We start from the raw sequence: 15,023 nt of genomic DNA, 5'->3' as shown, positions 1-15,023 counted from the left end.
CAAATTCGTGGCTTTGTTGCATGGGTTAACAGTGAAGAGCTCTTAACATTACAGTAGGGCAAATGCCTTTAGTGGATGAATGAGAATGGAAGCTTTTTAACAATCTATTTACAGTTACATTTGTACATTGAATTGTTAAAATAAACAAACGAACACAAGGAGACAGTAGCACACCACTCAAAGTGTATTTCTGTATTCATTTACTTTTTCAAACGTATTATTTCTTGTTTATCTAGTCGGTGTAGATATTTATATGGACCCTTGAATAGGGCTTTCTTTCCTAGCTTCTTGAACCTGTGCGGACATATGTTTCACATGCCGACCGATGCCTGAGCGTTGCTTTTTGGGCTTGTTCTTTAATGGCTCTCGATCACTGTGCATGAGAGTGTAATCTCTCAATAAACGCTACAATTAGGGCATTTAAGTTAACAAACACATGTTCTCTTCCCAGAAAGTTCCACACACCGGCCACTCAATCCGCGCTTCCTGTTAGGGAAGGACAGTGTTTCCGTTATGCGTAAGTAGTTGCTTCTTGGGTCATAACGAAAGGGGGCGGATAACGTAATTGCCGAGGTGGATTGTAGGCTACTGGCGTGCTGCTGTACAGAGTGCTGTGGTGGAAGTGAAATAAAATCCTTAACAGTAATCACAACGTGTTACGGTAACGATTTGAATATGATTATCATCGTCATTATTGTTCACAGAAAATGCAGCAGATTGAATAGTTCTTACAGTATTCACATAAATCCCGCAGGTTAAAACGGGGCTCTTGCGTTTTGTTTTCGTCGCCTCCATTTTGTTCGTAGTTGTGTTTTCTTTTTAAATTCTGATTGCGGCGTGTTGAATGCGTTACTTTTCTTTAATCTCGTTACTGTACAGTTTAAATGACACGTTTGTTTTCTTATGTTATTGTTCTTCATTATAAAGTAAAGCCTAACAAGTATTATTCTGCGCTCTGGGTGTGGGTAGGCCTTCGGCATGTGTGTAAACAATGCATTTTGGTTGGGGTGGTTAGTAATAGTAACGTTTAGACGTAGTAACATTGCACAATATATCATTTTAAGCAGGCAGACTCAATTTACCTCGTAAACCGCTGTTTTTGGTTTTAATCGGTGATGCACTTTTGTTAACTATAGGTATAAGACAGCGCTGTAGACAAACGTTTTGCCTTAGCCGGAGCCAATGGCTCACAAGGCCCCAAAAATGTAACGCCAAATCGAATGCAACATATTCAACTACAACAAAAAACATATTCTGAAACTAGACCGATACTAAACGGTAGTTTAGTTTGTACCCGCTTAATTATTGGTTGCTTCATTTTAATTAATGGTTAATAATATTTGTAGCTGATGACTACAATGAAAACGATGCTTTAGGTCTTTTTCAAGAACATTGCAATGTATTTTAAATATTTCCTAAGCATTGTTTTTTCGTTAGCAGTGAAGGGCAGGGTTTCTACTGCAAGCAAGTCAGCTGCATTCATTTAATTCCCCAAATATATATTTTTTCCCCCCTCAGCAGTTACTTCAGTCGCACATTGTTCTGGCTGTCGGTGTCTGAGAAGGTCTACATCTTCCTAATTACAGCCCAAATGTGTCTATCCTTTCCCTGCAAAGGTTGACCCAGTTTTGGTGCAAAACTCCTGATGCGTTTACTGTTTTTTGTTATGGTAACGTCTTGGATTGCTGTGGCTTCTTTTTTGGCTGAAGAGAGCAGCTCATCTGCTTAGGGAAGTTGCTGCACAATTAAAATGTCGTCAAACTCCTTACGGTCAGCACTAACCAAATCCATTATATCTGGTATAGATGCGGCTGCTAAAGAAGATGCAACTAGCGAAAGAAAACATTGTTTTATTGGCTTTCTCAAACATAACCTTTTATTTATAGCTTGGTACCATAACCTTTTTATTCGCTGTTTAAATTCATGTTATTGGCCTTTTTTCTGCATTTCATTATTAATTATGTGTTTTTTTTGTTTGTTTTATGCTTATCGTTTTCTTGAATGCAAATGGCCACCTTCACTTCTGCTGCATGACACTGGGGTTGCCCTATTCAATTTTCTGTTCGTTTTAGCACTTCTGGACTTGCAGGCATTTGTATTGGATCAGATTGTTCCCGTCTTTATTGCACTTAAGTTTGAAACATGTGATATGCCTTTTTTTATTTATTATATTTTTTTAATTTGCAGTCTGACGTCATAGCGCACACGTTTTATAAGGGAGAGGCAGCATTATTTGCGTTACAGACGCCAATGGCTTATAACACCAAAAAGCCGTGTAACGCTAAACTGAATTTCTGTGTTAGTGTTAATCAGCGATGAGACTAATTCTGTCTTCATAATCGTAACCAATACCAGATACTGCAGTGGGACCCACCTTCATCCATTTTCTAAGGGATGCTTCAGCTTAATTTGATCCCCATTGTGGTATTATTGACCATCTTAATTCTGTTGGCGCTGGCTTAGTGTTGTGGCATTCTGTGTATTCCTATGTCAACAACTCTTCTGCTTTTAGTAGGACGCTTTGAGACTGTATTTAATATTACAGCTTCAATTCTTAGAGACTTCACATGGCCTCTTTGGCTTTTAGATCACTTCATTGTACAGTAGCTCTCATGCTAAAACCGTTATGCTCCCTATGGCATGGTTAACCCTTGGAATTTACAAGGTGGTACTCCAGTTTGAGTGTGTAACTGGGTATGGCCAGTTAATTATTTTCCCAGTCCTTGGCTAAGCAATTTACATCTGCACGTCTTTGTCTGGTATGGACATTGTGCTTAAGACCGCATACAACAAACAATGTAATATTTTCCTCAACGTTATTGTTGTTGTCTCCTGCTTCAGTTCTTTGCAGTGTCAGCAAAATTACCCATTGGGTTATTTGTTAAAGCTGAAAAGTCGGTTTCTAGCAACAGTAATGCCTGTTTTTAATCTTTCACATAATAGATCATTTTTAACAGAACTGTACAGTTAGAAGGAAATCGGTGATCCACCTGTGAGCTTTTACCAGCCCTCTTTTAGAGGATCATTTAAACAATTCTTTCTGTATATGTGTGTCTCCTGAAGAGATGCTAATTTGGCGTTTTAATTTTTACTGATTTTGTGTTTCTACAGAGCAGTCTGATATCATCTCCAGAAGAGGAAATCTGCAATCGCAGCATTCATTCTCCTTTTACATTCTCACTTGACATGTCACCCAGTCTCTTCGATAAGACACAGTAGTCTTTGTTCTAAGCTTTTACCTTTTTAACTGAGTTGTAATCCAAGTTTGTATCTTTTGCAATGTCCCGGGATAGCTCACGAGATCCAAAAGGCGTTGCAGCAGGATACGGGCTCCTCGCTGCTGCACAGGCTTTAAATTCCTCTGTCGGTCCTGGAAGAGCAAGCCAAAGCGGTGCCAGGATGGAACACTTTGATTTTGGAACCGGTTCTGGCTTAAACATGCAAGGCTCTCGCAGTCACTACTCTCCCTCTGCTGGTTCCTCCCATGGCATGGCTGCCTCTTTTGATGATCAAAGTAAAGGCCAGGATGCTTATGCCTCGCAGGGTCGCAGTCCCTTAGACAAAGCCAGGAGCCTTTTTGCCAGTCTTGGTCTCTCGGCTGAAGAATTTGAAGTACTGTCAAACGTTCCTGATGAAAAACTCAATGTGGAGACGCTGCCTCGGCTTATCATGCAGCTGAAATCGCAGAGAGCTGAAGAAAGAGGTCTCCCCAGTCGGCCTAGAGACAATCTCTCTCCCCCACGGGAACAACCATATAGACCTGTCAGGGATGACTGGGATGAGGCTGCATGTAGTAGGCCAGATAGTAAAAAGGAATCTAATGCCGTTCCTCGTGTATTTAACTATAATTACGGGCAGCAGAGAGAGGGTCCCTCTAGAAGTTACGAGAGGCTAGACTATGAGGAGAGAATGGGAGGCAGTGACCGGTATCCTGAACCGTCCCGTGGTCACTATGAGTCAGAATATGATCGGAGGGGCCTCGCTTCTGTGCCTGAAAGATCATTTATGGAAAGGAGGACAGGGTTCCCGTCTCTCAGCAAGATTGAGGATTACCATGGAATTCTGCCCAGTACCTTTCCACATGTGTGCACCCTTTGCGACTTTGATGTGCATTCTATCAAGGTCAGTATCTTTCAGGTTTTTAATGTCCATGCTCTGTTTAACATAAATCCTTTCCAGCAAACTGTCCTGGCTTTTATTGGTTAAAGAAAGAGGCTGTTCAATGATTTCATCCAAACTCTATGGTCATATCGTGACTACTAGAAGCAGAGTTATGGCCTGTCATCTTGCTGTTCTGGCCTTAGGAGGATTTCAACAAATTAGTCCTTATCTGATTTTCTTCCATACCTTCTCCAGTTCTTCTAATTCAACACTATAATACATCTGAATAAACATGTTCTGCGCCCAGATTGACAAGTTTAGGGTTCTGTGTTTTCCCAGTACCAACTTGTCCAGGAGGGCATAGGTCTAATAAGGCAACTGCTTCTGTACGTTTTCATCTGCATTCACATCTTGAGTTCAAAAGGTACCACAGCATCCATGCTTACCTTTCTCTTTCTGTGGTGGAATAATCTGCAGCATCACTACTTCTGGGCCAAAACCCACCATCTATGACATTGAAAAGACTTTGCATCAGTTACGTCTGGTCGTGTGAACTAATTTGACTTTTCTATGATCCAGATTAGAATCACTGTTTAAGGTCTTAACTCTGCTGTGCACATTATCATTAATGTCTGTCTTAAGTAGAAGGATTGTCTTCATGGTCGGTAAGCGAAATGTTTACAGTAGCTTGTAGTTTGTTTATTTTTTTTAAATACATTTTTTTTCAATGCACACAAGTAAGGAGTTATTGAACATATAGACAGTTAAACTGTTTTGTTTAACTTAAGAAAACAGAGTGCTTTTAACATTACGCTAATGACGAACGTTTGTCACACTACATATTTTGGAAGCAGAGATGTAAGATAGAGATGGTGTTATAGTATTATATTCTGCAGAGGCAAGTGGAAGAAATAGATCAGTGCATACTGCAACAATATGTGTGCATTGAAGCTCTTGAAAGAGCTAGTGTTTAAAAACATTTGACTTTTTTTGTTTTTTATTTTGTGTAGCATTGGATTCAGCATAATGATGGAGAGCGCCACACAGAGAATCGACAGATACTTCTGGACCTGTAAGAATTGTATATATGTTTGTGTCAAAAGAGTTGAATTTAATTTCTGTGGGCTTTGCCATTTTTTATTTTTGCTAACATTGTTTTTATTTGCAGGTATCCAGAATGGATCCCAAAGGTTCTGCCAAACAGAATGTGAGTAGTTCAGTTGTATGTCTGTGACATTACTGTTTCTCTGTTGCAAGTTCTTGGTTGTATAATGTCATGTACTACTTGTTGTTTGCAGTAGGCAAACTCCTCTGGGGTTGGGGACTTCCAATCCAGCAGCTGGGATACTGGGACCAGTCCCATTGGTTTCTCTTCCCATTGGGCTTCCAAAGAGAGGCGTCGGCTCTGCTTGGGGCATGGGTAATGGATGAGTTATTGCAGTATTTGAATTGGAATTGAAGTTGCATCCTATATGTATTAAAATAGTAACTTTTTTTGTTGTTCTTATTGAAGTCATTACCATTCTGATTAATTTTCAAATATGTTGGTTTTAAGGAGGAGGAATTTCAAAGCAAGGCCAGAAAGTTGATCCCATGAAAACAAGGGTAAGGGTTCCTTATCTGAAAAAAAAAAAAACATCTTTACTGTCAGGGTTGTGGTCAATTACTGTTTCTCAATTCCAATGCCTTTAAAACAAACGTTGACCCCAACCCTGCTTCCAGGCAGGTGGAAGAAACATGGATTGCACTGAAACAGGGAATGTGTTTATTCACTGACCCTTCAGTTCTGACTCTTTTTATTTGGTGGATGTGTGGCATGCTAGAAGTTCCATTTTGTGTTGAATGCATTCATTGATCAATTAATCAGGATTGTGTCCGTAATGAATTCTTTTTCACTTCCAGATTACTGACAGCAAAGTGGTGGTAATACAGTTTGCCAAAGGGAAATGTTACCAAAAGGATTTGGTTAAGCTGGCTGAACCTTTTGGCACTGTAAATAACCACCTGGTATTGATGAAAAAGGTAAGACATGCCTAATATTTCCAAGGAGCGAAGTCCGAGCTATTCCTGTTCTTGCAGGTGTGGTTTTGGTTGGTAGTAGTAAAACAGTCAATGGTGTGTGTGTATATATATATATATATATATATATATATATATATATATATATATATTTATTTATTATTATATTTTTTTAATAAATACATATGTATTTAAAGATTTACTGCCAGTACTATCGTCCCTTTACGTAACAAAACAATTCTCTTCAGGCCTTCCTGGAAATGCGTACTCATGAAGAAGCAGCTGCTATGGTGAAATACTACCAGCGCACACAAGCTGTCGTCCGGGGCCAAGCGCTGCAGGTGTATTTGTCTACTGCAATTAAGACTATTCAGGTGTGTAATTGTGAAGAATTTAGGTTTATGTTTTTCCACAAGGGTGTATTGAATTTTGTTCATAATCCAAGCAGGCATTTTGCATATGTTTACATAACTTTATTCTAATATTAACACAATTAGGTCACTTTTAAATGTTTGACTTTCTGTTTTATTATTATTATTATTATTGTTATTGTTGTAATTGCATGTTTTCAGAATAATGGACCAACACGAACCCAAACACAGACCCAGCCCCGAACACCACCACAGGCCACTGACTCTGGATATGCCGTGATCTATTTTGCTAACCTGCCTGTTGCAAAAGACTTGGAGTCAGAGTTGTTGGAATTGGCTAAGCGCTTTGGTGCAGTGAAGAACTCTCTAGTTTTAACAAAACAGGTATGCAATCACTGATGTAAGAGGGGAGTCCTGCTGATGAACATTGTTTGTTCTCTTGAAGTGCTAAATAAATCCCATCAGTCTAAATCAAAGAACGTTTTGACTTCTTGAAGCACCAGTGGTAATACCAACCATTGTGTTATTGCTATAGCTGCTTGTCTGCTTCTAATTACTATTTAAATTATTAGCCCCACAGTCCTCCAGCTCCATAGTTAACGTTTGTTTATATAGAACTTGAGAGAGCGTGACATCTTCCCGCTACTACATTGTAATTTACAACCATTTTCATTTTGTAAATTGTTTGCTTTATGTTATTCCAACAGTGTAACCTGGAACATTTTTCTTTATAAAAATAGTGGAATTTGCATTAAAGCTGCTTTTCTTTTTCCAAGGCGTTTGTTGAAATGGTGAACCCTGCAGATGCAGAGATGATGGTGAAGTACTACACAGTAAACCAACTCAAGATTAAGGGCTACAAAGTCAGACTTAACATCTGCAGGAAGTACAGGAGGCTGACAAAGTAAGCACTAAAGTAGCCAACATTTTGGAAGATTAGGTTTATTTATTGTTTTTACCACCAAACTGACAGTTAATCTTAATCTCTTGTTTAATGACTTCAGTTCTACATGACAATGTGCAATGAGTTATTGTGATAGTATTTGATATACTGCTGTTATATCCATTTTTTCAGTTTTCTAGTTCCAGTATGGTGTCAGTAAAAATAATCAGTTTCATAGCCACGATGTTTCAACCTCTGGAAATATCAATGATGCAGATCCTACTTTTTCTTTTATTCATTTTACTTTGTCTCTACAAACCATTTAATCAGATATTCCATTCCCTTTATATTACGCCACACAAGAATGCCCACCCCCAAAAAAGACCATTGCCAGTATTACACTGTTTAGACTGATTGCGGTGATGCATTATTTTGTATGATAGGAACACGCCAAAGGGGAAAAGTATCGGCAAGAAGGAGGTGGAAAAGAAAATAACTAGTTTGAAAGCCAAGACCGTTTCATCCAGTGTGGAAGGTGAGCCGGAGGTGGTGAAGGAGAGCAATGCAGCAGAGGTAGATGAAGGGGAGACGATGAACCTGGGGGATGAGGAAGACCCTGAAGAGCTCCACCAATCACTCGAGGGTTTAGAGACCCCCAAAGAAGAATGCGTGCAAAAATCTCTGGAAAATCCAGAAACCCAAGCGGAGGAACCAGCAGAGAAAAGCACAGGTAGCTCAGAAATTCAAGAAAAAGGACCAGATGATAAATCCCTAGAAAGAGGGGACATGGAAAATAAATCCCTAGAAACAGAGGACATGGAAAATAAACCCCTAGAAAAAGAGGAGACCATGTGTGAGGAAGCAGCGGAGCAGTCCTTGAAAAGTTCAGAGAGCCAAAAGGATGAGCCAGTCGAGAAATCCTTGGATGAAACGGAGCCAGCAGAGACCAGTTTCTGTGAAGAGGTAAGGAGCACTGTGCAACCACAGGTCATGAAACTACTGGTGTATATCTGTTTTTATTTTTGCATTTATAATAGCAATGTAACATTTGTATTAACATTTGTCAGTGTAATTTCTCCACTGTCAAAGTGAGCTCTGTATATTAAAATAATGCTTTGCATCTGTTCCTGCTACGTATCTCGCAAACTAATCCTGGAGGTTGTTGTTGTACAGGTAGAGTCCTTTGTGAAACCAATGATCCAATGCAAACTTACCAACTCTGTTCAAGTAAATCTGGTTAAAGGAAGTAGGTCTAACTTAGGCACTTACTAGTATATTGTCCAGTTTGTTTTATTTACATATTTTACTTGCAGCAAGAGTCCCTCGAGCCAGATTTCCCTGATAGCATGGAGGATTTTGTAACTTTAGATGAGGTGGGAGATGAGGAAGAAATGTTAGGACTGGAATCGGAATCAGATGCAACATCTTCCAGTAAGACTTTCAATTTCACTGCATCTTAAGAGGCGTTAACTTTGATAACCAAGTTTTATTTTTATACTACTGTATACTTTAAGTATGATTCTTTTAATTAATTTATTCAACGATTTTGTTTCTATTGCAGATGGTCAACGGTGGCGTAAACAGGTTGGTAAAAAAATTTGTATGTGGAATTTAAAACTAATTAAAGTAGCACTAGCCTAAACATTTTTCTACTTGATTTATTTCTTTTTTACCTTCTGATTAAGTTATGGATGTAGCTATAATGTTGCATACGTTGGTTTGAACCCAACTTAAATAATCCACAATTTCGGCTAAATAGAATTATAAAATGCATTCTTTTTTTTGGTAAGTAAATGGTGGTCTTCTTGCAGGGTGGAAAGGTGGTTACTGTTTCTGCCTTTAGGAGAGGTTACAATTTCGAGAAGGAGATTCTACGGCTGGCTGAACCGTTTGGTAAAGTGGTGAACAAGCTGATATTAAACCAAAGGAATGAGGTGAGTCTTTCAACAGATCCAGCCTTGGTGGGGGGTAGGGGGTATTCAGATCACACAATTGGTAATCTCAATAAACTACACAAACTCTGCTTTAGTAGTTTTCTGCTCATCAGACATGTTGCATGATTAAAACACAAGACAAGTATGCTGCATTTTGACAGTACAGTACTTGTAAGACTTCAGATTGCCCCTGCAGAACACCCATAATGGGTACTTCAAAAGAGAGCCTTGGTCTAGATAAAATGTACATGTATTCAGCTGATACTGCACATTGGTTTTCATAAAATGTATTGTGTTCAATTTCTTGTATTTCTATGTTTTATAATCTACAGCAGCAGAAAATGTATATTTGCAATAACTGAGCTGAGCATTTGGCATTTGTTGCCTTAATAAAATTGTTGGTGTTTTTCTGTAATCTTTTCATACCTTTCCTGATTTCACATTCTTTGCCATGTAAATTGAAGGCATTTTTGGAGCTGTCAACCACTGAAGAAGCTATTGCTATGGCTGAATTCTACACTGCCAATACAGGTGTGGTGTGTGGCGTCGACGTGAAAGTCCGTCTGTCTGTAACATATAAAACAATTAAGGTATGTCTGAAATTATATGTGGTGTTTATTTTAATACTTAACCAGGAATTCACCATTTAAGGTTTGAATCTTCTTTAGGCCCTAGCAAGATGGCAAAAGTTACTAGGTTTCCTTATTCTATTCATTATTTTATTCTTTAAAAAAAAATGTAAATACTACACTAATTTTATCAATTATTATTATTATTATTATTATTATTTATTTCTTAGCAGACGCCCTTATCCAGGGTGACTTACAATCACAAGCAAATACAAATACATTCAAGTGTTACAATACAAGTAATACAATAAGAACAAGAAATACAATAATTCTCAAGTGTGACAAACCACAATTCAATAATACAGCAGATAATAGTGAAAGTTACATCAGGATATGATTAAATAGGGATAGTTACATCAGGATATGATTAAGTACAAAATACTACAGATTAAACACTTGGCAGATTACAATATTCTGAGGTACAGGATTAAATGCAGTAAAATAGGGGGCAGATAAGAGCAAAATAAAGCATATTTAAATGAAGGGTGATAGTGTCCCAGGATACAACAGAGGAGTTCTACAGGTGCTGTTTGAAGAGGTGAGTCTTAAGGAGGCGCCTGAATGTGCTCAGGGACTGGGCAGTCCTGACATCTGTAGGAAGGTCGTTCCACCACTGCGGAGCAAGGGTGGAGAAGGAGCGGGCTCGGGAGGCAGGGGAGCGTAGCGGAGGTGGAGCCAGTCTTCTAGTGCAGGCGGAGCGGAGAGGTCGAGTGGGGGTGTAGGTAGAGATGAGGGTCTGGAGGTAGCTGGGTGCAGTCTGATCAAGGCATCTGTAGGCTAGTACAAGAGTCTTGAACTGGATGCGAGCGGTGATCGGGAGCCAGTGGAGCGAGCAGAGTAGTGGAGTAGCGTGGGCGAAGCGAGGTAGAGAGAATGGTTATCAATGGTTAGGTTGCCTGCTAAAATATTGGCTTTTTAAAAATGGTATGCATTCAGTTATACATTAATACACTATGGATCTTTTTAGTCTTTCTGGCTAGAGGGATTAGTTTAGGTCCATTGTAGGTAAGTGTAGCGTGAAAAACTTTTTTTGAGTTTGTTATGAGAGGAAGTTGTTTAAAAACCATCTTGTAATTCTTTAATTGGATTTGAATTATGACTGGTGTCATCGCACTTATTATATGAACTGATTTCTGCCTTTACTTTTTTTTTTTTTTTTCAATGCTAGACTAATGCATCTGAAAAAGGACGAGTTGTCTCCGTGTGCAACCTGCCCTCAAGGCACTCGGATGAGGCTCTCTTAAAGCTCGCAGAGCCTTTTGGGAAAGTGAAGTGCTACAACATACAACGGGTCCGCAATGAGGTACTGATAGTGTTCTCAATTTTTTGTAAAAATCACAAATGGATAGTAATTTTCATATATTAAATAATGAAAATATATATTTCACAATAAATTGAGTTCACAATTGTCCATTCTTCAGAGAACTGGAGTTCCTGTCCATTTTTTGTCCTTCTAATAAACTTTACATATATTATGTATTGTGTGAGTGTTGCCTACACTGCTATGTAATTGTCTTTGTCCTCTACATTGCCTTTTCTGTATGTGGTAAAGTTTTAGTTTTAGCTAACATGCTGCATCCTGCAGGATATACTGCTAACACAGACGTTTTAGTATATCAATGTTGCTTTCAATGTCTTATTTTATTCCTTTATTCAGGTTTATCTTAATTAACCTTTTGTGGCGGAATTGGTCCAACTGTGACTTGGTTAATGTAATCTCCATCGGAAGAGAATGGTGCAACTCTGTTCTCATTTGTTAAACAATTGTTTTTCAGGCTTTTATCGAAATGGAAAACCCTAATGAAGCAGAGGAAATGTGCCGGCAGTACATGAAAAATCCCCCCTTGTTTCATGGTAAAAGGTTGCTAGTTCGTCTGTCCTGGAAGTACAAGAAAGTCACTCAAGGGTATGTTGCTATTTGAGTACAAATTCCAATAAAGACAGCATTCTTTTAGTCGGGACAGCTCTTAACGCAAGTTTGTACTACATATCCCTGACTTGTATATGCTGACCACAAAGGGTTAACTAATTTGACTGACTGTCTTGCTGCTGGCTTAGTCATGTTTGAGTCCTTATCCCTGTGCTACATACATTTAAATTATGAATTTTGCAGAAAGAGACCCCCTGTCCCTGAAGAGTCTCCTAAGAGATCCAAGAGGGAACGAGCAGAGCAGAGTAAGAGTGAGGATGAAACCTCCAGCAGTTCTAAATCCAAAACCAAAGAAGAGCAGGAGGAGGGGCCACCACAGAAGAGAGTCCGCGAGGAACAGCAGAAAGAAATCCAGCAAGAGGTTTCAGATCTTAATGAAAGTGCTGTCTCTGAAGCGAAGGAAGTTTCAGACACCATAGAGACCCATGAAACCCTGGAGAGCTTGGAGGAGCCAGCAGAGAAAGTTATACCACCAACAAAAGAGGATACAGAAGCAAATCCCAGTCTAGATGAAAGAGTAAGCAGCCAGGAACACTGTGTTACAATAGCTTTTTAATAGCTTTGAATGTTATCTGAGAATTGTTATCTTTTAGGAATTCTGATATGTAATTGCAGTTAACTGAAGGAAATTTATGAAATAGCATTGTATTACAGTAGAGGAATATTTCTGAAGTAAAATAATACCCTCTACCGCCACTAAATTAAGGCAACAGAGTGGAATCTCAACTGTAGAGTAGAATATACATAAACATTGGTCTATAATATTGCATATCTCTCTTTGACCTAAGTTAGTAACCGCGTTTCGTATTTCAGGAGGCTGTAGATAAATCATCAGAAACCAATAAGGGTGAGCACACAGAAGAGACCCTCCCGAAGACAGTTGAAACGGAGCCCATGGAGACTGAGATTGTTCATAAAGGAGGTGCATGTGACTCTGCGAATGAGCAGCACACTGGTACTGATGAGAAGACTGTGCACAGCATCAAGCCTGAGCCCACACCTACCACCCTGGGACCATACCAGCCGAATAATCCCGTCGGTAAGAGAACGTTCTGGGTGAGGCTTCGGCCAGATCGCCCTGCGTAATTCACTTCTGCAGTTGTGTCCTTATTCTTGGCAAAATACGGACAGCCATGGTCACACTGTGCCAGGATGACTTTGACAGTTTCACCCTTTGCCAGTTTTTCATAATACTTTTACAATGTTATCGGCTCTATTTTGTAGGTGTGGAATATGTGGTCCCCAAGGTTGGTTACTATTGCAAACTCTGCAGTCTGTTCTACACCAGTGAATCTACAGCAAAGAACACTCACTGCAGCAGCCTGGCCCATTATCAGAAACTGAAGGTACAACTTCTGTTTGGTTTATTTATGTAGGAAACGATTCCATAGACCATTTTTAGATGAAACATTCCCAACTAAGTTTACATGATCTTGGTTGATTTTTTTATTTTATTTATTTAATCATTCTTTTTTTGTATGTTTTACAGAACGTGCTGGATAAAGAGAAAACGAAGACGAGCATATGAAGACAAGTTGGAAGTTTTCTGCTGTTGTGTTCATTTGATCTTCAGTTTATCCTTATCGTAAAAGAGAAACAAACTCTTTATGAAAGTCTGTTATACAGTAGATAGCTTTGACCCTATACATTTCTTTGTTTTTATTTGTTTTAGTGTTGTGTTTTCAGTTAGTGTACATTCCAACAGACTCAGCGTTATGGGATAGTCTGTGTTTGAGATCTTATCAAGTTGAAGCCATCGCTGCTTTTTTTTTTAGTTTAGATTATGTATGCAGTAGCTGGATATTGACTGACACGTGTTTGAGTCCTGAAACAATAAAATCGAGTCTGTATTTTTAAAATGTGTCTAACTGCGTTTTATTTATATAATTATATATAAAGATTAGTAAACCTATACTTGGTTCTTATTTTATCTTGGTAATGTCAGTGGAAACCCATTATTTCCAGTGAATGCATACTAGTGTAGCTTATTTAAAGTGAACTAGTTCCATACATTCAGATATAAATATTTGGAAGAAATGCATGATTTAGCGCACTTTTTTTTTTTTTTTTTTTTTTTTAAGTATTTAAAAACATATCTGGTACTTCACCAAGGTTGGAAATAAAATCCTATATAGCAGATTCACCCATTTCAGTTTTTATTACAAGCTTGATTAGCCACAGTGTCTAGGTAACAAGCTCAGGTGTGTCTTACTAAACTCATAGTAGAATCAGGAATTTATCAAACTGCTATGTAACTGGAGTCTTACTTCCATCTCTGCTTCACAAATTTAAATAACTGTGCAAGCCATGCTTTCAGACTGCCTTGCACTTCCTGGGTCATGTCACCTGGAGGGTGATGTGCTTTCAGACAATAACATGGCATGAGCCAGCAGACACTGCTGAATTAATTACTGAAAGGATATCCTGTACACAGAATCTAGATGCAGTTTACATTGTGTGAATGGGCCACTGTAGTGAACCCATCCCCACCCAGAACACTTCTACAGTGCCATTGAGCACACTGGATTATTTTTGTAGAAGTTATTGTAATCTATGTGCATGTGGTATGGCTGGAGTGCATTGTAAAGATAATTCAGCTCCTCAGGGAATATGGGTTGGGGGCATACCTGTTCTCATTCCCGACAGGCTGGGAGGTTCCAATGTACGTACACACAGGATTGAACTCAGTGTTTTTGCAAAGCAATGATTAATTATTTGCACACAGGTAATGGCCACATTGGGGGTAAGATTGCAGCCCCACCACTCATGATGGGTGTATATTAATAATGCAACAAATATTAATCTTGAAGTATTGCCATGACATTACTTTGACACCTCGCTTTTGTAGGCTTTATACAATCTCTATGGGTAGGTGTATATATATATATATATATATATATATATATAGATATAGATATAGATAGATAGATGATCCCAGAGAAATTGCAAGTAATATTTAACAGTAACAATGAGGTATCATGCAAAAAACAACGTTTAACTAATTAAGCGCCAAGGAATATGTTCACAAATACGCAAATATAAGCGTTACCGTTGTGTTGAGTCATTTTCCAAATAAAAAGTCCAACACAATCAATAATCTACTATGCCACTAACAACACCTTTGGTTCTGTCACTGTTTTTTTTTTTTAAATTATT

At 38.7% G+C, this 15,023-nt stretch overlaps 1 protein-coding gene across 4 annotated transcripts; it reads left to right on the top strand.

The window, feature by feature from the left end:
- The first annotated feature begins 448 nt into the window (after window positions 1–448).
- Window positions 449–13,726, top strand: LOC117413433 (matrin-3-like). Of its 4 annotated transcripts, none has more exons than XM_058997061.1 (21): window positions 449–517; window positions 3,112–4,122; window positions 5,112–5,173; window positions 5,270–5,308; window positions 5,400–5,521; window positions 5,657–5,706; window positions 6,004–6,123; window positions 6,369–6,494; window positions 6,693–6,875; window positions 7,268–7,395; window positions 7,818–8,337; window positions 8,688–8,805; window positions 8,936–8,958; window positions 9,186–9,308; window positions 9,773–9,898; window positions 11,106–11,240; window positions 11,713–11,843; window positions 12,051–12,384; window positions 12,681–12,906; window positions 13,092–13,213; window positions 13,357–13,726. In XM_058997061.1, exons 2-21 carry the CDS (start codon window positions 3,280–3,282, stop codon window positions 13,393–13,395), a joined length of 3,570 nt encoding a protein of 1,189 aa, XP_058853044.1. In that variant the 5' UTR covers window positions 449–517; window positions 3,112–3,279; the 3' UTR covers window positions 13,396–13,726. The 4 variants fall into 4 exon arrangements, with proteins under 4 accessions (XP_058853044.1, XP_058853043.1, XP_058853045.1 ...); XM_058997060.1 differs by lacking the exon at window positions 449–517 and adding an exon at window positions 531–661; XM_058997062.1 differs by lacking the exon at window positions 449–517 and adding an exon at window positions 535–661 and having other exon boundaries at window positions 3,294–4,122.
- Window positions 13,727–15,023: the final 1,297 nt, after the last annotated feature.

This window comes from Acipenser ruthenus, chromosome 23 (assembly GCF_902713425.1).
Source record: "Acipenser ruthenus chromosome 23, fAciRut3.2 maternal haplotype, whole genome shotgun sequence".
NCBI classification, from domain to species: Eukaryota; Metazoa; Chordata; class Actinopteri; order Acipenseriformes; family Acipenseridae; genus Acipenser; species Acipenser ruthenus.
This window is presented reverse-complemented; position numbering and strand designations above follow the sequence as displayed.

Coding starts and splice junctions, on each gene's coding strand:
- LOC117413433 (XM_034908684.2), top strand. CDS start 1,751: ATGTCGTCAAACTCCTTACG. Junction 1,771..3,293: donor ATGTCGTCAAACTCCTTACG/GTCAGCACTAAC, acceptor GTCCCGGGATAG/CTCACGAGATCCAAAAGGCG. Junction 8,806..8,935: donor ATCAGATGCAACATCTTCCA/GTAAGACTTTCA, acceptor TTTCTATTGCAG/ATGGTCAACGGTGGCGTAAA.